The sequence below is a fragment of the Chaetomium tenue genome (genome assembly GCF_020726465.1).
Source record: "Chaetomium tenue strain MPI-SDFR-AT-0079 chromosome Unknown F5144scaffold_5, whole genome shotgun sequence".
In the NCBI taxonomy this organism is placed as follows: domain Eukaryota; kingdom Fungi; phylum Ascomycota; class Sordariomycetes; order Sordariales; family Chaetomiaceae; genus Chaetomium; species Chaetomium tenue.
The window spans coordinates 287352-310378 of record NW_027117333.1 but is presented as its reverse complement, the minus strand read 5'-3'; the positions used below and the strand labels follow the sequence as shown (position 1 = coordinate 310378).

The 23027-nt window shown below is 56.0% G+C and overlaps 8 protein-coding genes across 8 annotated transcripts; 4 read left to right on the top strand and 4 right to left on the bottom strand.

Annotated features, from left to right (window-relative positions):
• Positions 1 to 345: 345 nt before the first annotated feature.
• Positions 346 to 1717, top strand: F5144DRAFT_575739 (uncharacterized protein). Its single transcript, XM_066789092.1, has one exon. It carries the CDS (start codon positions 485 to 487, stop codon positions 1703 to 1705), a length of 1221 nt encoding a protein of 406 aa, XP_066640804.1. The 5' UTR covers positions 346 to 484; the 3' UTR covers positions 1706 to 1717.
• Positions 1718 to 2833: 1116 nt separating this feature from the next.
• On the top strand, positions 2834 to 4327 carry F5144DRAFT_593640 (kinase-like domain-containing protein; the record flags this gene model as incomplete). Its single annotated transcript, XM_066790480.1, has 3 exons — positions 2834 to 2926; positions 3001 to 4046; positions 4249 to 4327. The coding sequence occupies 3 exons, from the start codon at positions 2834 to 2836 to the stop codon at positions 4325 to 4327; spliced, it is 1218 nt and encodes a 405-aa protein (XP_066640803.1).
• Positions 4328 to 5585: 1258 nt separating this feature from the next.
• F5144DRAFT_630744 (uncharacterized protein) lies at positions 5586 to 7539 on the bottom strand (the record flags this gene model as incomplete). The annotated part of the gene is made up of 2 exons (XM_066792428.1): positions 5795 to 7539; positions 5586 to 5724 (listed from the first exon to the last, which is right to left on the bottom strand). Exons 1-2 carry the CDS (start codon positions 7324 to 7326, stop codon positions 5586 to 5588), a joined length of 1671 nt encoding a protein of 556 aa, XP_066640802.1. The 5' UTR covers positions 7327 to 7539.
• A 1851-nt stretch (positions 7540 to 9390) lies between these two features.
• F5144DRAFT_548870 (uncharacterized protein) lies at positions 9391 to 10539 on the top strand (the record flags this gene model as incomplete). The annotated part of the gene is made up of 3 exons (XM_066787546.1): positions 9391 to 10305; positions 10348 to 10426; positions 10478 to 10539. The coding sequence occupies 3 exons, from the start codon at positions 9391 to 9393 to the stop codon at positions 10537 to 10539; spliced, it is 1056 nt and encodes a 351-aa protein (XP_066640801.1).
• Positions 10540 to 11194: 655 nt separating this feature from the next.
• Positions 11195 to 13141, bottom strand: F5144DRAFT_603680 (ankyrin repeat-containing domain protein; the record flags this gene model as incomplete). Its single annotated transcript, XM_066791300.1, has 3 exons — positions 11195 to 12663; positions 12733 to 12944; positions 13008 to 13141. 3 exons carry the CDS (start codon positions 13139 to 13141, stop codon positions 11195 to 11197), a joined length of 1815 nt encoding a protein of 604 aa, XP_066640800.1.
• A 1969-nt stretch (positions 13142 to 15110) lies between these two features.
• Positions 15111 to 16056, top strand: F5144DRAFT_271845 (uncharacterized protein). The gene has a single exon (XM_066783631.1). It carries the CDS (start codon positions 15203 to 15205, stop codon positions 15764 to 15766), a length of 564 nt encoding a protein of 187 aa, XP_066640799.1. The 5' UTR covers positions 15111 to 15202; the 3' UTR covers positions 15767 to 16056.
• A 320-nt stretch (positions 16057 to 16376) lies between these two features.
• Positions 16377 to 17416, bottom strand: F5144DRAFT_593637 (cytochrome c oxidase subunit VB-domain-containing protein; the record flags this gene model as incomplete). Its single annotated transcript, XM_066790479.1, has 5 exons — positions 16377 to 16535; positions 16614 to 16714; positions 16774 to 16932; positions 17108 to 17149; positions 17323 to 17416. 5 exons carry the CDS (start codon positions 17414 to 17416, stop codon positions 16377 to 16379), a joined length of 555 nt encoding a protein of 184 aa, XP_066640798.1.
• Positions 17417 to 17990: 574 nt separating this feature from the next.
• On the bottom strand, positions 17991 to 19460 carry F5144DRAFT_271798 (thioesterase-like superfamily-domain-containing protein). Its single transcript, XM_066783630.1, has 2 exons — positions 19101 to 19460; positions 17991 to 19032 (listed from the first exon to the last, which is right to left on the bottom strand). Exons 1-2 carry the CDS (start codon positions 19365 to 19367, stop codon positions 18220 to 18222), a joined length of 1080 nt encoding a protein of 359 aa, XP_066640797.1. The 5' UTR covers positions 19368 to 19460; the 3' UTR covers positions 17991 to 18219.
• Positions 19461 to 23027: the final 3567 nt, after the last annotated feature.

The following is a 23027-nucleotide window of genomic DNA, read 5'->3' as shown; positions in this document are numbered from 1 at the left end:
GCTTACTCTTTTCAATAGAGACAATGAGATAGGTGGATTCAGTGAGGGAGTTAAGATTAGACCAACTTTGTTTCTCTTTCAATTTTCTCTAGATCAGGTTACTTTATTTCTGGTTTATATTCTCCTCTTTCTTTCTTTCTTTTTCCTCTTTTTCTTTTCTTCATGTTATCAATCTGAATTATCTATCCAATATCCTTTTCTCTTTTTGTCTTTTCTCTTATTTTTCTTTCAAATCATATTGTTCTTTTATTATCATTTTAGCTTTTCCACTTATATTGGCCATTCTCTTTTCTTCTACCGCAGAACGCCCTGCCTTACCCCCCCCACTTTACCCCGAACCCAAACCCAAACCCAAACACTCAATGAAAAAGGCAATGAATGGAAGGGCAGTTTTCGACCCTCCACCTTCCCTGAACACTCACATGAATCGCATCCCATCTCACCACATCGACTGCATCACACCACATCGCATTCTGTCGTCAAGATGCTTTCATCAAACTCTTCACCAAACTCCTCATGGACGCCCTCGCCGACGCCCTCACCGAATCATGCACCGGTTTTGCCTGTCGTACCCATCGGGATGGCGCCACGACAATTTGCCCCGTCTTCCAACCCTTTTCCACACTTCTGGAGTCCACCACCGGATCCTGACAAGCCAATGTGTCCGTATCGGGCGGGCTTTGCCGTGGAAATCAAGCCTCACACCCCTCCTCCACCCTTTGGCACTCCCCGTTATGGCCCGGGAGTATGGCAAGACCGAAGTGACGTGGACCTTAAGACAGTCACGCAGACTGAGCTTGTTCTGGCTTACCCTCCCCTTGAACGCCAAAACACTATGCCCTCACCTCACGCCGCCACGGCCACCCTCACCATCCTCAAGCCCCTAGCCGTGGGCGACGGGCGGGGCGCTCAGTTAGTCGTTTGCTCAGTCGATCCGAGCTCTTGCCCGCAAGAACCTGAGGGGTTTGTCGCAAAGATCTTTGATCCGCTCTACTACTCCTTCGAGTCCAAGTTTGCGGCACACGAGGCTGAAGATGTCTCCTTTAATGCTGACGTTCACTATACCCACGAGGCCGCCGCACTCGACCATCTCGAGGGAATGCGCAAGAGCGGCCGTCAGGGCTTGTCTGCCCCAAAGTATTTTGGTGCTTGGACCTTTACCTTACCCGTCACCCACGCAGGAAAGAAGGTACAGCGGTCTGTCCGCTTAGTGCTTATGGAGAACATCAAGGGCCCCAGTATTCGGGACATTTGCCGTGATGCAGCCCTACTCTCACGCTATAGCGAACTAGATCGTCTCGATATTTTCGCTGCAGTGCTGGATAGCGCCGTGAGATTGTGGCACGCAGGCGTCGACCAGCGGGATCTAGCCTCGCGCAACGTCGTTCTACGGCCCAGTCTAACCTCGTCGCCATCGGGACCCAACAGCCTGCCCCTGCCACAGCCTGTTATTGTCGACTACAATATAGCTGCGGTATTCGAGCTCTCTCGCGATGGCAAGCACCCGTACCAGCTCATGAAGCTTCCGCCAAATCCCATACAACTCTACTGGGGCGTGTTTTTCGGCAATTTCGACGGCTGGCTACCGCACGAGTGGGAAGACTGTCATAAGATTTGCCAGCAATGGATGAAAGAGCGGTTTAGGGGGGAGGCCGCCTCGCAGTATGCACCTCTCACCAGGGAGCCGGAATTTTCCGAATATTAGAGTAAAGTCACCTAAACAGAGATGAGACGAATTGAAGAAACCTTGCTACCTACATGCTTCCATGGACATCCATTGGTGAAAATGCGCTGCTCCCCACCTCAAATGATGGGAGGTAAGGTGTGAACTAGGTGTTCTGAGATGACCCTCGACCTCGAGCCGCCCGGTCCGGCCGGCAGGAAACCCACAACCATGGCGAAACAGAACTACCGGCACTCGGATGGAACAGGGCCATGGTGAGCAGTGTATCTATGTGAAACGGCCACCCCAACCACAAAACCAGGAATGTCCGAAGGCTAAGCGCCGCCCAGGGTAAGTTTCCAGCCACATGTTACACGCAACGCGAAACGCTTCATCATGAATCAAGCAACCAAGCCAGCGACCTCACCAGCATAAATTTAGAATCAGGCCGACATCTGGACTCTCGTGTTCGCACCAGGCCATCCCAAATAACCGGTTCTGCCTCCCCAGCTATCCAACTTGATATTAGATGTAGAAGCCGGTGGTGCCGACGCAGGTGATGGGAGAGAGGCGGTGATTTTGGCGGTGTGGTGGTTGTGGGTATGTGTGATGTGGTGTGATCTGCGTGATGTATGGAGTGGGGGGACGGGGAGGAGAGAAAGGAAAGGGCTGGGTTGGGAGGAGGGAGTAGGTGTTGGGGGGGCCTTAGTTCAATGAGTGAGGAATGACCGGACTGGAGCCTAGAGGTCTCTTGGGTTTGGCTTGTTTGTGACTTTGTAAAGAAAAAGGAGAAAAGGAGAAAAGGAGAAAAGGAGAAGTCAACTTTGACATCTAATTAATATCTGGAAGTCTTGAGGATTTTTGCCGTTAATCTCAGCTACAACTCAAAGGCCAATACCACTGCAATATGTCGCCAAAATTGGCACAGGGTGTTGTTTGTTGCCAGGCCTGGACAAAGGGGGTTGGCGCAAACACCCACCGATCCGCAGCCACATTTCATGAGAAGCAAGCGCCGACTGCCCGGGCGACTGTTTGATCCATTGCCCGAATGACCCAGATTGCAACCACTCGGAAGATAACTTTCACCGGGAGCCCTTCACCCTTTTCACCATCGCCACACCAACACTCACAGCTTCGGCTTGACTAGAGAAAAGTCACAAACGGCACGCCATGTCCTCGTATTCCAGCACCGACGAATCCTACGATTCGGATGAACCGCCCGAGCTTGAGCTTGATCTTGACAAGCTGATGGGCTGTGCCAGTGTCGCCCTCAACACCAAGTGCATCACGGCCAAGAAGCTGACCCGAGGAGCCAGCCATGAGATTTCACGCTTCAGTTTCAGGAAGCCACGACAGCCCCCAGGTCCCTCGCAAACCCAGGCTTTTGCTGCATTGCACGATTTACCCGTGGAGACAGCAGCTCGGCCAAGTCACTCAGCGAAATTGCCACGGCCAGGTACCTCAAGCGCTTCACCGAGATCCCGGTCCCCGAAATCTACTATCACGATTTGGAGCCGGACAACAATGTCGGCGCGCCGTTTGTGCTCATGGAGAAGATGCCTGGACGCCAGCTGCGCCTAATGTGGGATGACCTGTCCCTGGAAGGCAAGAAATCGGCTCTCTCGCAAGTCGCTTCGGTTATTGCCCAACTTGCTTCACTCAAGTTTGACCGGATCGGATCTCTGCATCACGCGGAGCCTGGTGTTGGGCCTCTCATCAGCCCCTGTCTTGAACACCCCAAGGGCCCGTTCCAGTCGGTCGAAGAATATCTGCGATCCTTCGTACCCGCCGAATCAGTCGAAACGCCCGAGCTCAAGGGTCTCTTCGGCCAAATCCAAGAAGAACTTGGGCGGTTCCTTGCCCTCCATCGCCACGCCGCATATCTCCAGCCACCCTTTTGCCTGATCCACGCCGACTTCGACGGACAAAACATGCTCTTTCTCGAAGCCGAAGAGGGTGGCTCAGGGCCCAGACTCGTCGGCCTGATCGACTTCGAGTATGCCTACACAGGGCCTCTCCACTTCCTCTACGAGTACCCCATCTTCATCCAGGATGTACATTGGTTCAAAGAACTCTACGCCGAGAACGCCATCCTACGCGCCCATTTTGTCAAAGCAATTTATGAAGCACTGCCCACTTCGGATGCACGGTCAACATTCATCGCGTCCATGAACGGAAAGAACTTCATCTTGAGAGATTTTCAGCACTCATTCATGATGATCAAGTTTTCAGAAAAGGATCTTATCCATACTGCGACCTATTACTTGCAAGACCTCCGAGATGGCACAGGGCTTGCCTACTCGGGCCGACTCGATTACACCCCCGAACTGTACACCGAGACAGGCGAGCCCTTGCCTTCCGATACGACCGCGGAAAGAGAGGTGTGAGATGCCATCGACTATGGAAACCGATTGGGAGGCTTGAATTTTAGGACTTGGCGTGGATAAGGATGGAGGAGAGAGTCTGTCAAGATGGCTGGGAATGACCTGATGGAACCGAGTGGTATTTACTGTTTTCCGTTTGTTAGCTTCTATCATGTATTGCAAACTCTTTCTCGCCATCGACTTACACGCCCGCACCGGTAGCAGCCATAGTCCTCATATTCCGCTCCACATCTCTCGCACGCCTGCGTCTTCAGTTGAAACCATTCCTTGTGGCCATTGACACAGGTCCATTGGTGTTTTTGGCAATGTCCCGCCCTAGACATGCTCTTTGACGTCGTCTTGCATTTCATGCAGTGGTGCGTGGAAGTATATCGCGGCATTTTGCTTGTCGGTGTGCTTTTGGATGATTACTCGCAAGGATTCTGGGTCTTAATTGTTTTGTTGTTATCCCGTTCAAGATGGAGTGTTGATTCTGCAGTATCTGTACCAACTTTAGCTCCCCCTTTTATACTTTCTACCGTTCATAGAGCTACTTTGACTTGACCATCGACATCCGAGTTTCCATTCCCTTGCCGTCCAGCCTCGAACGGACAATAAGCCCGCGTCCTCCATTCGCAATGTGGCTGATGCTGGTCAAGGGAGCGTAAGACAAGGCCAGCCGCTAATTTTATTTGCTGTGAGACAATGAACGTATTATAGTAGAGCCGGCGGTCACGCAAAAGCTGGGGGACGTAGCAGGTACTTGGAAACGATTAGCACGTTCTGGAAAGGGCCTGGTGTCATAGTAGTACCCAGACTCTCTCGCTTGGGCCTGTTCAACCGATGGTTTCAGCCCCAGGTTGCATACATATACTAAACACCTTTAAGCTCTCCGTTTCTCATTGATCGCTTGACGATGGTAGTGACTAGCCGACTAGGTCCCAGCTAGCCTGGGTCGGGGATGTCGATATCAAGGCGACCGAGTGACACTTTTAGTCGACGCTTTCGGAAGAAAGATCGCATCCTAGGCAGAGGCTGTCTGAGTTTGTTTGATGGCTTTCTCCTTTGAGTTGGCTGGTATGTTTGCAACTCTCTGCTATCTGTCAGCCCAGCTTAAAGCCCGAGGGCGGCAAACCTATGAATAGAACCCCAAGGAGACGCCGTAGACGGTGGCGAGTGGTTACGAAGTACTACATTAGCCGATGAAGTAATTGTAAAGCATTCCCTTTTCCGGTTTGCGGCTCACTTACCGAGTATGAAGCATGTTTAGGTTGATAACGGTGGACACGATGATGAGGTTATTTGGTGTGGATGTGATGGCCAAGGTAGGTTATCGGTTAGCTTTAGGTTGTTGGATTCATCTTAGACCGCCTATACAGGTGAAGTGAAAGCAAAAGTTGGATTAGATTCATCGTCTTGACTTCTTTTCCATCAACACCCATCCCCCTCAGACTCGGAAGCCGTGATTCTTTTGTCAAGACCCGACACTACCAGTACCGCATTGCCCTCCTCGTCGTCCATGGCAACGCAACAAGCCGTATCAGTATTCCAATCCTCCTTCAAGCCGTCCACCCCGCCACCATACCCTCTGGCCCAACATCAAACGCATCCTTCATCATCTGGTCGACCGGTTGCAAGTGCTCGCTTATCAAGGTGGGATACCACACGGCGAGGTGGCCCAGCAGCCCCCGTAGGCTCCTCTGACAAGATAGTAGGGTGGCAGCGGACATAGACCCACGACCAAAGACAGCAAAGCAGAGACACGCACAACAGGGCGAGGACTACGGCCGCGGCCCAGGGTACAACCACCAGCCGCGGCTCAGACCACGACGCAGACCCCATGTTGGCCAGGCCGTCATCGACACTCTCCTCGACCGGGCGCATAAAGACATTCGCCACGGCAGCGATATGAACCTGCCGCAAGACAACCCTCACCGCGGCAATCAGCTCGTCCTGTTCGGGCACATCAATCACCACCGCCGGGTCCAGCACCGCCGCCAGCCCATATTTCTTAGCCACCGCACGAGAGAGCACCAACCCCCCAAACCCGCTCGTCAGCCACCGCCCATTCGGATTAAACGCCAGCACGTCTAGGATCGCCTCCTCGTGCGCACTCCACGCGCCAGCCCCCACCCCCGTCGCAACACCCACCTCCCCCGTCGGCCGAAACGCCACCATCTCCGGCACCCTCCCATCCCCACCCCCCCTCACCGTCAACACCCCCTCCACGCTCAAATACCCCGTCATACACGCAAACACCCTCAACCCCCTAACAACCCCATCCCCCCCCTCCCCATTCCCCCCCTCCCCCTCCAACCCCCCACTCCCCCTCCCACTAACAACAACCACCCGCCCCCGCCCCGCCGCCAGCCCACACCGCCGCACCACATACGTCCCGAGCACAATCGGCTCCGCATTGAGCGTGGCCTGCTCCAGCGCAAACACACAGCCGCGGTCGCTGCCGCGCAGCGAGAAGACACCCCGCTGCGCGCTGCGGGCCGCGGTGAAGTTGTGCACGGGGCGGCAGTCGGCGTCGGCGGTGTAGGCGGTTACCGGGGCGTGGATGAGGGGAGGGGGGTTGGCGCTGGTGGTGGTGGCAGAGGGGGGTGGGGGGAGGCGGAAGTGTTCGTAGGCGTAGGAGGTGTCGGACCAGGCGGAGGGGGTGGCGTTGAAGAGGGTGATGGCGGCGGAGAGGTCGAGGAGGACTTTCCAGTCGATGGAGGGGGCGTTGGGGAGGGCTTGGGAGGCGGGGGAGAGGATGGAGAGGTTGAGGCGGTGGGTGATGGGGAGGGGGGTGGGTGTTGAGCGGTTGATGAGTTGTTTGGTGAAGAGGCGGGCGGAGAGGGGGGGCACGGCGACGGAGAGGAGGATGGTGGATAGGAGGGATAGGCTGAGAGGCCAGTGGCGGTTGCGGGCGGCCTTGATCCATTGGAATGCTCCGAATGTGGTGCGGTAGTCGAGCAGGAGCATTTTGTCGAGCGTGGAGCCGTCGTTGAGGGTCATGTCGGCGAAGGGTTGCCTGTCTCGGACGGCGTAGACAGTGGACGACACGGCGAGGGCGAGGAGGGTCATGACAAGGGTCGGAACTGACGTCCACAGTAGCGGGAGCGTCCATATTCTACCCGAGTCAGAGAGGGAGCTATCCGGGAGAGTGGCAATGCCTTGGTGACGACCGGAGATGTGAGCGAGGACGGCGATGGTGATGATGACGGTGAGATGTACCGCGACCAAGGCAGAGAACCACGGATCCCGCGCCGCTAGATACTCCCACCGTCTCGGCGACGATTTAATGACGCCCATATCTCCGGAGTGACTGAGGATAGACTCAGGGGGAGGGGGAGGGACGATCTCAGGGTATGAGCGGCGTGAATCAGGGTGGAATGTGTCGATGGTGGTTATCACTTTCTATTATTCTAGAATAACGAGGTGATGCACGCAGCATATGTGATGGGCTCAGCGAAGGTACCTTAGTTTGACCCAAAGCGTCGACCGATTCATACCAAGCTGAGCACTTTGGGGGATTTGTTGCCGATCGCTGACAGCGGCCACCCTCCACTGTCACGAAGAAGATGATGCTTGACCAATGAGATAATACAATATTTTTTCTGGGAGAGAGAGCTTAATTTCCAGCTTGACCCCTTCGGGAGGCCCTATTGGCTGGCCGGGATTGACAGACATTTTTCCTGGGTCGAGCAAGGTGACAACTGACAACTGACAAGCCCCAGCCACCACCATCCGCTTGGGCTTCAGGGGTATGCATACCCTAGTCCTTGTTGTTAGGGCTTACACAGTAGGGATCGATTCAGCTATGCCGTTCATCTCATTATCGCTCGGGTCTCTCTCCCTCTCTGTTTTGTACCGTCACTTCTAGTTAAGTAGAGTCTATTCCACACTCCGGCTCCTCTAGTCTTGGGCTGGTATTCTTGCTCCATCCTGACATGATGGGCGTCGTTCGGGCCATTCGGGCTGCTGCAGTAGTATCTTGTCTTCCGCTGCTGCTATTATCCTTCTTCTCTAAGCATGTCTTTGCGCAAGACACCGCGTACAGCCCATGCTTGGACCCAAACCAGTCCTTCCACTATTGCCTATCACAAATGAGTATGATGAGCAGCTGCGGGCCGCAAGTCACCGCCAGGAACCCCCCGGACTACTCCTGCTACTGCAACCAAGATCAATACTCGTTAATGGTTCTGCAAGTATTACCCTCACTATTTTATTGGTCCCCGGTGGGCTGTAGCCAACGTTCCTGGAGCTCATTTGTCTAACTGCCACGCGGGATAGATGCAAGGCCGAGATGCGTAACTGCGCTTTGACCGACGAGTATGATGAGAGCGGGGAGAAGCAGATCTCCATTTGGAATAAAATCTGCAGAACCAGAACTACAGAGCATATTACGACACCTACGCCAACCCTCGCCACCGAGATCTACTCCTTTAAGGCATGTGGAGATGCCAACACCATGTGCAGAAGTTGGTCATACACAATGGGCAACTGCGCGACCGCCGAGTCCCTGGTTAGCAGTTGCCGCTGTGATCTCGACATTGTGGCTGTGGAGGCCATCTGTCAGTCCCTCGACGAGGAATGTTTCCGTCGTCCCGCAAATGTTTCGTCGTGGGCCGTGTACAGTTCCTGCCCTGGCGCAAGAGCCTTCTTAACTGTATGTTTCAATTCGAAAATTGCATGTTGTGTTTGGGAATGTATCACCAATTAACTCCTGCACCACTAGTCCGGCCAACAAGCCGCCTTAACAACACCCCCGTCCAGTAACAGTCCAACTGAGGTGCCCGAAACTAGGACATCGGCAATCATACCACCGACATTTGAACTCCCCCGGACTGCCGCACCCACCAGTTCTGTAGGCGTTCCCGGCGCACTTCCCGGTACAGGGTACCTACTACAACGAAGCCTGATAGCAGCGGAGTTTTTGGTTGCACTTTTTGTAATATGAGGATCTTTGTGTAGCAAGCATCACGGGTTATGATGTTGAAGATATGAGATGCGGGCAGGGAAACGCGCGTTCGAAAGTCGTCAAGAATAAGCTGCTGACAACAACCACACGCTTGTGCTTCATGGAAACGGATCTGTGCTAACCACCTCTTTCTCCATAGCCAACCTTTGGCTTTTGTTGCCTCAACTTTTGCTTTGTGGCTAGACAATAGGCTTTGTTCAAGGCCCGGTGTTTGCCCCTGGAAGATTTCCTAATTAGGCAATAAGTAAACATGCCCCCAGATTGTTCGGTCAGTCCAATGTTTCATGAACAAGGTCGACGAACATACCTCTATGCTCATACTACAGTTGCATATAAGCTCTCTTCCTTATCTCGGCCTTTTACTCACACTTCCCCAGTACGTGACGCACCGCACTATGCAGGACAACAACGCCAACGACGCCATGGAGGTCTCTCCCCCTATCAGCCCAAGGCCCCAATGGCCTGCCACCATCGCTACCATGCCCACGCGCACCCCCGCCCAAGCAAGCGTAACCGACTACGACCCAGCCTACCACACGTTCCGCTTCGAGATGCTCGCGGTGCTCTCGCGCATCCACCACGTCTCCTCCGAGCTCTGCGAGCGCTGCGAAAAGACCCTCATGAACCACGTCCACCACACCTACACCACCCTCCTCACCGCCACCAACCCCCCGCTAGTCCCCCCGGACGCCCCCGGCTCGCGCATCTGCCGCGCGCTCTTCAACCCCAACCAAATGTTCCCCGAAATCCGCACCACCGCCAACCCCCACCCGGTCATGGTCGAAGACGCCCTCGAAACGCTCCTCTTCCACGACCCCTCCGCGCGCGAGACCATCCTCGACCGCCTCCTCGAACCCCTCTACCAACCCCACCAGGACACCCCCAACCTGCTCCAAACCCAAATCTGGTACTGCCTCGCGGGGGGATACACGCTCGTCGACGCGTTGCAGGGCCGCAGCATCGCCGACTTTGCGCGCATGTTCCAGCAGCTCTTCACCAACCTGACGGGGGGCCGGGCGCGGGCCGACGGGCGGGTGTACCTGTGTCCCGCGGCGGCCGACATGCAAGCCGAGGAGTACGGGTGTTTCGGGGGCCCCGTGCCCGGGGAGTATCCGTTTGGGGGGGATGTGGAGGCGCAGACGGCGTGCGTGCTGGAGGTGGTGAAGAATCGGATGGATGGGGCGGTGTGGGCGCTGGTGCGCGAGGGGCTGTATGATGACAAGCGGGGGTGGCCGGAGGGGATGGAGGGGGAGAGGGATTGGTTGGTGGTTTTGCGGGCGGTGGAGGAGGCCGAGTGGTTTAAGGAGAAGGTGAGGAGGTTGGGGTCGATGGGGTATAACGGGGGGTTGCAGCGCAGGCATGAGGAGGCGGCGGAGAAGTGGAGGGCGCGGCGTGCGGCGCGGCGTGCGGCGCAGCTGGCTGGGAGGGAGGGTGAGGTGGATGGGATTGCGGGGACGCTGCATATGCTGGATGGGATGACAGGACGGCTTTTGCTGCAGGAGTGGGACGTGACGGATCCTGTTCCCGAGTATGGTGATGAATAGGGCTGATATTGTGGGGTGTGGTAGAGTAGGGGGTTGTCTGAGAGATAGTTTCCCCTGGTGTTGAACCCTTGGATGAGTATCTCCCACAAAATTAAGCTAGATGATACAACAATGCAATTGGTTGACGAAAAGAACACAAGTAAGGAGTGTGTGGACGACCTTTATGATGCCCCTTATTTGACCTTGATACACTTGTTTCACAAAGCACCAATCAAGCAGGGCATAACATAGTGAAAATTCAGTGACTCGGACTAATAGAAATTCATCAAATCTCAACAAAGGAAATCCATCCATCATGCTCTTCGAAACCGTCTCCAGCCACCCTTTAGCACCTAGTTCTCCAGTCTGTTTCACCCAGCCCCCAAAAGAAGTTGAGCTGAATGATAGTTATTAGCAATTTGTCTCCTCGTTCGAAATGGGTTGCTGTAATGTGAGCAGAGGGTTGAGGACATACCTGGATGTCACAATATTATGCCTTTTCGTTTGTCATTAAACCAAGACGGGGGAGTAGTGACAAACGAAACTGAATGGCGTCTTCTTCTTCTCATATGGCACCGCGGGAAGCTGCACGGCTACTCGGCGGCCCTGCGGCGCGGCCACGTTCTAAAGGACGAGCTTTCATCGGAGGGTGGGTGTCTTAACTCTTTTAGGGCTTTCAAGGCCCAGCAGCGCGAGAGCCCCCCGAGCGAGGCTGCGCCATGGCACGCCGCAGGCACTCGAGGACGCCAGTGTAGCCGTTCTGCTTGGCCAGACTGAGCAGCTGGTCCAACACGCCGAGCTGGCGGCACTGCCACACTATTTCCTCCGCAATGAGCATCTCGGCAGGATCATAACGGCGCCCCCGGGAGCTCCTTTGCGCACCCCCACCATGGAGACGGCCTCCGGTGATGTTCTTGCCGGCCAGCTCCAGAATGTGGGAAACGTCAGGGTATGAGGCGGCGGAGCCCGCTGTCAATAGGAAACGGACTATATCGCGGTGGCCATTCGCAGCTGCGTGCTTGAGCGCAGTGTGGTTAGCGTGGTCTTGCTGGTCAGGCTGGGCCCCGTGTCCGAGCAGCATGGTCGCCGTCTCTAGAAAGCCTTCTCCAGCGGCAACCATCAGCGGAGTCACACCATCCTTATCCGATTTATCAACATTGATGTGCGGAATCCTAAGACGAGCCGCGCATTCAAAGAGCGCACCAATGGTCCGCAATGCGTCCCCATCTGTGTGAAGGCCATTTCCCATTTGAGTCGGAATGCCGTAATCAGGCATGTCGATGTAGCCCGATTGTCCTTGGCCAGAAACGGCGAAGAAAAAGACGGACTGGCCCTTGTCCGTTTTGGCCTCGAAGTTAGCACAATAGCCTACTAGCAGCTTGACCATGTCGACATTCTTTTGATAAGCCGCACAGTGAAGAAGAGTGACGCCGCCATGGGCCGCAAAATTTGGGTCCGCCTCATCCAGTAACAGGGCCCCCGCGCGGTTGATATCGCCGCTGACAACGGCGCCATACAGTAGCATGTCCTTCGGCGGCGCTCCGGGAATCCCGATGATTGTTTGACCTAGGTTTGCATTATCGAACCGGGTAGCGCCCATCACTCCGTAGCCCAGGCCCGGGCTGCAGTGGTTCGGGAAGTCCAACGCATTCGAGCCGGGGTTAAGCGAGTGCATAGCCTGCTGTAGCGGCTGCAGCGGCTGTGGGTGAGGGACCCAAGGCTGCGCATATCCGGGGGCGTGATACGCATGAGACGGAGGCTCGGTAGGCTCTCCCCATGATTGGTGGGCGAATCTGGGACTCGCATTGGTCTGCGGGAAGGCGTGCAATCCATATGATTGTTGGCGCCCAGATAGTGTGTGCTGAAAGTCAGCAGGCATGTTGGCCTGGCTTGATTGTTCAGCGCTCGGGTGGAAATCAGCATTGGGCCCAGAGAAGGACTCAGGGGATGCCTCCCACGGGGCGGTGCCGGCTTGGGAGCTTATATCTCCATCGAAAGAATGCGATCCGGGGGTGTTACCCATCGATGCTTGTTCTTCCCCGCTTGACATTTGGTGAGGGGAATAGTCCAGGACCGCTGGTGTTAGTGTGTACTTTGACATATCGGGCTCTGGCGTTCCGTATGTGATGTTGGGAGGAGTTGCCGCTGTTGAGCTCACGAGTTAGCTCATCCTGTGGGAGGGAACAAGCTAGGAACCTAGTTGACGGAACATACCTCGCATGTCAGGTGAAAAATTGGGATTGTCCTTCTTTTGCCGCCTCAGAAACCGGCGGACGTTCCCCCGTTTGACAAGCTTGCCGTAGTGCTTGAAGAACGTAGCCTTATTGCGTCTCTTGACAATTCCGAGAATTGCCATCGACTCCTCTTCCTTGACATTTTTGTGGTCCAGGCGCCAATTTTTGAATTGTCTCTTATACCCCTTATCGCTTCATAAACGGTCAGCCAAGGTACCGAAAGATAAAGTACCTAGTAGCGAGGAGAACACCTACCTTGCCGTAAAGCCATGGTCCCTGGCCATTATCTCCATGACTTCCGGAAGTTCCTTGCCATCTTCCGACCATAGCTTTGTGATCTTCTCTCGGTGGCGGGCCCAATCACGTTTGGCCTTATCCGCACTCGGCATGATGCTCAGAGATACAGCGCGCACCTTTGGGATGTTGATATGAGTAGCACGAGAGGCGCGTAGTGTGAGAGAGAAATGTGAAAGGGCGTTTGAGGATAAGGGCAGTCTACAGACAACTCTAGGGATGAGTGCTTGAGTGCTTGAGTGCTTGAGTGTTTGAGGGAGCGGACCCATCTCAAGCGGGAGTGGTTTATGACTCTTATAGTCACGATGGGGAAGCCGGCGAGCCAATGTATTCGGTACATAAACATGACGGCTACCGCTACCCGAGCCCTCTTCTGCCTGATATCTCGCCTTGAAGGAGGTGAGTGTTGAAGGCCATGGAAAGCTATGAAACTTGCAGCCACCGTGGCAAGGCGTGCCACGCGATACCCAATCGGGGGGGAACACACAAACCAACTTCTCAAGGCGCGAGGCTATTTGGAGCCTGTGTGACTCGGGTGCCGAACCGAGACCGGGAAATCAACCAGGCGAACAGGTGGAGAGGCTCTACTCCAGCCGTTCGAGCAGCCGTATGCCAAACCCCCTGTCATCGTTCGCTCACCGCTAGATTTTTGGGGTTCTAAGGGCCGGTGCGAGTCGAGGTGTTACGACGATTGGGGGCTGTCGGGGAGGGGTTCCGCGGCTGTGAAGGGGGGTGGCCGCTTGATAAGACTGGTCGCGCTCGCGACTGTCGACGCCCGACCATACAAGAGGGGCAGGACAACGGAAACCGGTTGAGGTGCTGCGCCTGGCCGCATGGCACATGCCGAAGCATTCGGCCCTAGCCGACGGATCCCATCGCCGGCTATCTCTGCAGACTGCATCATCTGAGGCCGAGAAATGACATGCGGCTCCAGGGCAGGGCTCTCCGCTCTTTGAATCGAACAAATGACCCGACAAGCTGGGACATAGGGAGCCGGGAAGACCCTGCTCAACAAGGGCACCGTCTGCAGGTCACAGCTTCCGCGACTGGCTTCAATTCTTAACCCAAGTCGTGAACCGTGAGGGGCCTCATCCGGTTGGTTGGCCATATTCACTCCAAGGGAGCCGATGAACTGGAGGTCACACAGAGCGGGCGGATTGACATGACGACTCACCCCGCATATTCCTAAAAGTCTGATTTGGTTTTCGCTGTTGCTGTATTTGGATTGTTGCCTAGGGGCTTTTGTTTGAGAAGACAAAAGTCCCTGTCTAAGCTATGGACTGCAATTGGTAGTTGGTCGTGACAGAAAAAACAGGGAAAACAAGATACCAGCGCGCTAGTACCGGTGAAGCCCGAGATGCAGGGATTTAGGCCTGTGTCGGTCAGTGCGGCTCTTAAGAGCAGCGTGTTGATGAAGTGGCCGATGAGGTGGTTGAGAAGGCTGGCGGAAAACGCGCAAAATGAGGATAAAAAAAGTTGATGGAGTGGCCGAGAAAAACGGCCGCTTGAATCGGGGGTGAGCTGTTGTCAGTGACGACTGACGAGGTCCTTCCGAGGTCCTCAGACTGCAGCCTGGGACTCGGAAGAGGATGTGAAGTAAGACACGAAAAGAGGGATGGGAAATGGTGAGCCTTTGGTTCGATTTACACAGTAGAAGGTGCGTCTGCGTCGACTACACTAGGTCGCCCTAAGAGAAGGCGCCGTTGCAATGACGCACAGGGAAGGCCCCATGGAAGATGGCGCGAACCTCAGGCATGCGGCCAGGGCTACCACCCAACGGCTGGCATTCCCCCTTCTGCTTGGTCAGCCCGGCCCCACTTCCCGCCCAGATTTCCGTTGCATCTTCCCTTCCCGACATCTGCACCACCGTCAATGTGCTGCTGAGGTAACGCTACTTACTGTATGCACATGCGAACAATTGCAGGTGCATCCATACCAGGAGAAATTCTTAGTTGACAAGCTTCCCAGCTAAACCCAGAGACACAGCACGCGTTGTGCTACACCACCGCGTCAAAACCGCTGCCCGCCTTCCGCGTTCCACTCGGGTGCTTGCCTCGAACCTGCACACCTGACACCCTCGGGATTCCCAATCTCGAAGCCAAACCACCAACCGGGAAACAACCACAACCACAACCACCCCATACGAACCACCCAGCATGTCGCAGAAGATCTCGGCCAAGAACCTGCAGTACAACACGACGCTGCCGCCCTTCCTCGCGCGCCTGCGCGGGGAACACCCGTCCGGGGCCGACCGCGACGGGCCCGATCCGATCCTCGCGGGAAGGCGTCGGGCCATCAAACCGCGATCCGGCAGCGCCGAGGCTGAGGACGCGCCGCTGGTGGTGGACGACCAGGGCAATGCCGTCGACGTCACGGTCGGCGCCGATGGTAGCGTCAAGGAGAAGGAGTCGGCAGAGAACCCGCAGCCAGACGCCAGCCCTGCCGAAGATACACTAGCTGAGGAGGCGAGCGCGAAGGTGGAGAAGTTGGCGGATATTGGCGGCCAGCGCAAGAAGAGGAAGATTGGCAAAATAATTGGCGCCGAGGCTGAGGAGGATGATTTAGAGGACAAGCACGGCAAGAGCGATAAGAGCAGTCGGCCAAAGGCAGGCAACACCAGTACGACAGAAAAGAAGGACGATCCCGCCGCTGGAGCAAAGTCAAAGCCAAAGAAGAAGGCCAAGAAGGTTAAGCTCAGTTTTGGCGACGACGAGGGCTAAGAACACGTCGGCGCGATTTGGATTACACTACGCCCACCCATCAGTCGAGGCCTCGGAGACGAAGGAACTCGGCATTGGTGCCCCAAAGGCGTTCATACAGCACCTAATGATGATCGCCCCGGGGAACAGGCCATTGCTTATGAACACATTACAGCCATTGGCTTCTGTGCCTGAGTCCTCATGCGGGAGATTAGGTCTTCACTACGAACGCCGAACGCTTCTAAGACTTCATCCCAAGCCCGGAAAAAAAGCTCGCAGTGTCGGGGGACAAGCTCAATGAGTCGCGTGACCGCGTCGAGAAGACGGGTCCCCGGGGCTTCAGACATGTAAGCGGAGGCATGTTTGCCATTCACTAGTTGGGGGTTTCCAGTTTGGCCGGCACAACGCCTGGATTGTCTCAAGCAACGGAGCCGAGGTAGCATATCGGGGAAGCGCACAGCGTCCACTCAAATCTGCCATGCCCTGAGATTGATCCGGAAATTGCATCAACGGCAAGACATAGAAGAAAAGTCCTCTATACAACCTCATCTGCTGTCCGGATATTCTACAATTCCAGTGCCATCCCCGCCCCCTAATCTCGATGCCGCTTCTCTGTCCAGTAAACCACTGTTTACCAGTACTCGGGCTTGACGTAGTTGGCGAAGGTCTTGGGCTCCTCGAGGCCGTAGGGGTTGTGGTAGTGGTGGTGATCATCCTCCGGGCCAACGTACTCCATCTTGTAGACGCTGCCGCATTCGGGGCACCGCTCAACGGGGCGCTCGCGGGTCATCTGTAGGTTGCGGTGTACTGTTAGCGGCGCCTTCTTTCCCGGGGAGGGAGAGGCCGTGATAGGGCCGGAGGCACTGACCGTCAGCCAGATGACGTTGTGGGAGTCGGCCGGAACACCGGTGCAACCGGCGTACTGCTCCTCGCCGGCGGAGCGGACCATGACGGGGTTCTGGAGTGTGCCTGCCCCGCTTGTTAGCCAACCCCGCACCCACGCCCCGGAGGAGTGGCGGTTTGCTTACCGAGGCGCGAGGCGTCCAACGGGCGCATGTCGAAGATGTCGACGCCCTCCATCTTTCCGAGGATTTCGAGACGCTCGAGACCGGTGGCCTGCTCGATGTCGGTGGGGACGGTGCCGACGCGGGCGCCGGGGCCGATAAGGTCCTCATCCGACTTGATCTCTGCGACAGTCGTCAGCCGTCTGACCGTAGAATCCGACCATGACTTCCACCGCGACCATCCTGCCATTCCATCCCCTTGTATCACATCACATCCCACTCCGACGCCAATCGACTGACGTCAGAAGCTCCCTCGACCCATGACGCAACATGCACCCCAAACAAGAGATATCCTTACCGCTGAGAGTCTTGATCTTGGGCTGGTCGGGAACGGCGTTGCCTACGCATCCAAGACCGTCAGTCCATCCATCGGTATGTCGCGGGGCTCAATTGGGTGGCGTGGGGGAGCTCGGGACAACAACGCAGCACACAGGCCTGCGACATTTTGGAGCTCCCCCCCCTGCCCGCTTGGCCCGGGAGGGTTTGTTTTTTCGGCAGCAGCAGCACACTTACGGCGCACGGCGGTGGTGGCGATGCTGCGACGGAGGGCCGGGGCGGACACGGCGGCGCGGCGCGCGACGGCCACGGCAGAACGCTGCAGGAACATGGTGTCGGTGGTGTGGCGGGTCAATTGGTCGGGGTGGTTTGGGGAAGGGGTTGAGGCCGGTTCGACGGGTTTTGAGAAATGGTCTGACTTGCTTGGCCCAACCCGAAGCACAGAGCAGCCGAGCTGCAGGTGCTTGCTGTTTTGGGCTAAATTGCATGTGACATGGCACGTGATATCCACTTTTGACAACAAGACCGATGAGGACTTGTGAGTTTATTTATTTGTTCTTTATAAGAATTGGTATTCCTTTTTTTTTTTTTTAAAAAAAAAACAGACTTTAAGAAGATCGAGATTATCCTTTCCTACCACAGATCATTGGCCCGAAAAGCAAAAGCTCGCCGGCTAACCCCCTTCGCCGGTCGAAGGGAGGTAGCCGGCTATGAAACCCCCGGGGGGTTTACTTCGTGCCCAGTTGCAGCCCGGTGATGCCCCGTCGGGCCAATGCAGGCTGCGTGATTATTTCTGCGGTGGAGGACTCTATCGGCGGCCCGATACCTTCCAGAAAAACCCACGGTAGCATCATGATTCGAACCAAGAGCCTCCCCTTACGGCCGGGATATTGAGGATGGTGAACTAGCTGGCCCGTGGGCCGAGGGCCACCGCCTAACCGCTGAGCTACCCAGTTAGGTGGTGGTCCTCCGTTGAAAACTGACTGCGGAAACCACTGTTATATTGTACAGGCGGCAGGTCGCGCACCATTACTCTATTGATCGAAGCACAACACACCACACATCCACCCATTCCCCTTGCGCATCGGGATAACATACACCCCCAGCCGCCTCTCAACGGGCCCTCGCCCAAACCTACAATTTCCCCAACCCAATCCCCTGCACCAACCCATCCTGATACTCCGTCGCGACATGCACACCTTGCGGACTCCAAATCTTACTCTCCACCACCCCCCTCCCCGCCGCCGCGCGCGGAAACCACATCTCCTGCACCCACCACTGATCCTCCCCCTCCCTCATAACCACCTCCTCCCCATTCACATGCACCACAAAACTATAACTCAAACTCGCCGCCCTCCCAAACGCATGCCCAAACCCCACATGATTCCCCACCACCAGCAACCCATTCCGATCCGCGACGTACGCATGCGCCGCCACATGCGCACTCGCCTCCGCCGCCCCCAACGGCCGCCTCAACCGATACAGCAACAGCTCCCTCCGCTCATGCACCGCCCGCCCCGCATTCCACGCCCCCATCTCCACCTTGCGCATCTCCGCCACGGGGAACCGCCCCTCCTGATCCGCGCCCGCCACCTCCACGATCCCGGTGATGTCCACCGGCGGCGCGGGCGGCCACGCGCCCGGCGGGCGGGAGTTCAAGATCTCGGCAAAGCGCTCCTGCGGCGGCGGTTCCTGCGTGGAGACGCCTTGGCTGTGCGGGGCGGGGAGCTTGAAGGAGCAGAGCGCGGTGAAGCAGGGCGGGGAGAGCGGGAGGGTAGAGTCCTGGGTGGGCGGGAAGTGGTCGCCGAGGGGGTTGGTGCTAGGTTGGGAGGGCTGGTGGGCGGTGATGGAGAGGGTGCTGAAGGTGCGCGAGGAGGTGAGCGGGGTCACGGTGTAGAGGAAGGGGCGGGTGGGGATGCCGGCCCGCGTGAAGTAGCCGTGGATTGTCTGGGGAGAGGTGGGGGTTAGTACCCATGTATTGTGGTTGGGTGGGGGAGGGTGGTGGTGAGACATACGTGAAGATCGAGGCGCTGAGCGGGCGTTGCCCCCTTTTCGTCTTCCAGCTCCCGCCACGTGCGGGCGGCGGCCAGCGCGGCTTGGGCATACACATGGCCGCCAAACGCAGCCTTGTGGAAGGTGGGCGAATCCTCCATGTCGAAATCGGATCCCGGGAGGTAGGCCGCTCTTGTCCCCATGAATCGCCGGGCTTCGCCGACTGACGGGAGCTTGACCAGCTCCAACGCCTCCTGCAGGGGGAGCGGCGGCCCTATGTCTGAGGGCATTGTGATTGTGGCTATTTGCACGTGGCAATGACGTGCCTTTCTACGTTCACGGAGACTTGCGTGAATTGAAGTGGCCTTCCCGACGAGTCCTCCCGGTGAGCGCCGTACTCCGCGCCAAGTAGCCCCTGAGTTTTGGCTGACGGCAATCGCCCCAAGTTACGCGTGGCAAAAGAATGAGTCTCAGTAATGACCGACTGAGCGAGGTTGAGAGAATGGAAACCTCGAAACAGGAAACAAGCGTTGCCTACTGTGTATATCGACCCCGGATCACTTCACCCGGCCGAAAGTCAACAACAATGCTTGTTGTTGAGGCTGGTTGAGAGCCGTCAGCCCGGGGATCCACTTCGGTATTTCCGGCTATGGACGGCGCCAGGCTCCATCTTGTGCCGAGGCATCCACGTGATGGTCCCGGCGGTCCCAGGTACGAAGTCGTGCAACACCAACGACTTGTTAACAACCTGGCTGGCTGTGAAAGCAGCGGTGGGTTTCCCATCAATTTCGAGAATTTGCACTTGCACACCTTTCTTTGCTTGGCTTTGGATGCCACCGATTCGGGGGCTATATCCGGCAGGTCAAGACGGCGATCAGAGTCTCTTGGAGTCCTGCATGATGCTGGACACCCGCGATATCGGAGATGTGATTTTCTCTCTGCAGGACGAAACAATTTTTTTCCTCCTGGGCTTCAGTCGCTATTTTAAGTCCAATGAGCTGGTCGATGTTGGTGGAGGTTGCTTTTTTGTTTGAGCCAAGCCTCCATCGGCTCGTGTGGTGGAGCAGAAACCCCCACACTCTTAGCCCCACTCATCTAAAATCCTTGATAGTGGGGGTCAGCTTCCCCAGACGCGGCCCCCACGGTCCCAGTTGAACCCCGGCCGTCATCCGAAAAGGAGGGTTGGACAACTGCAACATGAGAATTTTAACCCAGTCGTGAGTGGTGGAAAATGTGAGCCTCAACCAGACTCTCGACAATTTGCTTGATTGGAGAAACATGGAACTCCTCTCTTTGATGGAACGGTTTCACGAGCTTTTGGGTCCGCCCGTTACTTTACTGCAACGACAAGCGGGGTTCTGTCCTGGCTGCAGCCCGCTCGCATGGATCCAAGCCGTGTCATCCCTGGTTTTCCGGTTACCGGCACCCTCGGGATGCTGTTGCTTGGGAGCAGCGCGGGGCGGTGCTATTCTAGTCATGGAAGACAACGAGAAGCTTCAGGTTCACTGCCTAGAAACGCATGAATAATGGATTATCTTCCGATGGTTCGGAGTTTTCAATGTGCTCGCCTGCACAAAATGTTTCGATGGAGTTAAATCAATGGCCGAGACGTGAAACAGCCCATCTTAAATTTGCTTAATTGGGGCTGCTTCCTGCGTATTGGCTCTACATTGTTTGATAAACCTCACGCATTGGGAGAAGAAACTATAGACAGGGTCTAGAAGGTGTGCTAATTCAAAAGTGAAACATGGAGGATGTCAGTTGCAGACATGCCAACGACCATGATGTGCTGCAATAGGGGGGATATTGAAGTGTTGTCATTTCTCTTTACGAATACAACAAAAACATTGAGAGACATACAATTTGATGCAGCGGCCGGAATAAAGACGCTCATCGCCTTTCTATTTCATCGGTTTCGGCTCCTCATGAGCAACCCGGGGAACTGAATGTCGAGGCCAGTCATCGTCCTCGCAGTATCTCGTAACCATCGGCCACCCAGTTAACTAAGCGTGGCGTGAATGGTCACAATTCAACCACTCACCGCTGGCATACACAGTAGCCACTCAGCTTTCCATTGAGTCTTGAAAATGACGATGGAACGACGCCACAACCACAACCACTCTAGCGCTCTGAAACATTGAGTCCAGATTGCTGCCCGATGGCGTTCGGGTGCAACAATTGCCGCAAGAACGGTTGGCGAGCCAGGCCCCTTCGTTCTGCGGTTGTGCCGTTTGGGAAGTGGTCTGACGTACCAAGTACGAGGGTGTTGCGTTTCCGGGGGGTCACGCGGCGCACGACTGTCAACTAGGCGGCGCCTGGTGAGTGGCTGATCTTAGCGAGTGTGTGACCACCGGCCCTCGAATCGGCACGTTTTGAAGAAGGGAATTGGCCCTGCAACCCGAGTCTATTTTATCCAAGTTGGGCTTGACCGGTCTCGGCCATCTTCCTCCTTCTTGCAGCCACAAGAGCCGTCGCAACCCGCAGCCCTCAACCGGCAGGAAAGAGGGACCTAAGAACTGCGAATGAACTCAATCAACAACACCCTTTCGCTTCGCTGAGGACAACACAGCATCCATAGCGGGGACCTGTGGTCCGAGCTCTCATTTCAGCTCCGCGGAGGCCCTGCTGCTGCCTGTGGAGTCCAGCTGTGTGGTCCCTGTTGTGGTCCCGCTCGTTCTTTCCCCGCAAAGCTCGAGCCGAGCAGATCTGGGGACAATTCCTCAGGGGGCGGAAAGTTCCGCGCAACATTTCAGCATCGAGGCGAACCCAACATTCTGGTTCGGCCGGGAATAACTAACGTGATCCACGTGTCGCTGAACGGCGTCGGCAGGGGTGGCGAAGGCTTCCCGGTAACCGTCTGCAGTCAGCCATCACACGAGTTTGGCTGAGAAGTTTAAACAAAAAATGTTCTCAAAGGCGAAGAGCTGAAAAGGGGAAATTCCTCGTGGGAAAGAACCAGAGGCGAATTTGTGACAATTTGGGCATCGTGCATGGACCAAGCAGTTCCAGGTTTAGGGCGGTTTGCGGGTGGAGCCAGGGCCCTTGGGGGGCAGGGATCCAGGCTGTTCCTGCCAGAAGCGCACCACTGCACACGAGGCTTTTTCCTCGAGCAGAAAAGCAAAGAACTGGCCTTGGGATTACGCCAAGCCAATTCAACGAGTGGTTGCTTCCCTTTCGGTGACCTTTTTGGCCAACTGTTGCCGCTCATTTGTTACTGATTCTTTCCAATTTGCTGTTTTTATGGCCATGAAACAGTGTATTGTGTGACATTGGGTTTCCGTCCCTCCCACAAGGACTCGTGCACTCCAAGCCCCATCATCGACAAAGTACAAAGTACCATTGTTTCTGCCGAGTTCGAGTGGACTGCAATGCAAGTCTTCTGACGATCTTCAGTGAGGCTCTCAATCTGCTCTGCCGGCTTGGCACATTCTCTCCGCATTTCGGCCCCTTCCACTTTTCATCATCCGACGCCCGCCGCTGCCCGTTCAGTGCCGTTCCCCGCTACCTTGTCGAGCTCGTCCAGTCCCGAGCCCAGATTTCCCAGTCTGTCACTGTCGTCGTCCAACTGGACGAACACCAACTGCGAATGCCTGCCCCCGGCGTCCAGCTCCTCCTACGCCACCAACCCGCCCAACCAGTCAGCACAGCTTCCCTTCGCCTTCGACCCCAGAAAGTTCCCACCTCCATCCCCAGAATTTCCTTTCTTGGGACCAGCTGCCATGCAACCCTGCCTCTGACTGGGCACCCTTGGACGTCACCCACGCTAGCGCCCTGCTAGTGGTCTTTGGAGGAGCATTCTCCCCCAGGTTCCGCCCCTCAAACCAGATCGTCGACTTCTCCACTTGACACCGGCCGGCTGGTTCCCCATCTGCTGCCCCCCCATTCCCAATAAATACATCTTGGGCTGAGAGCACGCGCTCGTTTCCCATCCCACTCTGCTTGCCTCTTTC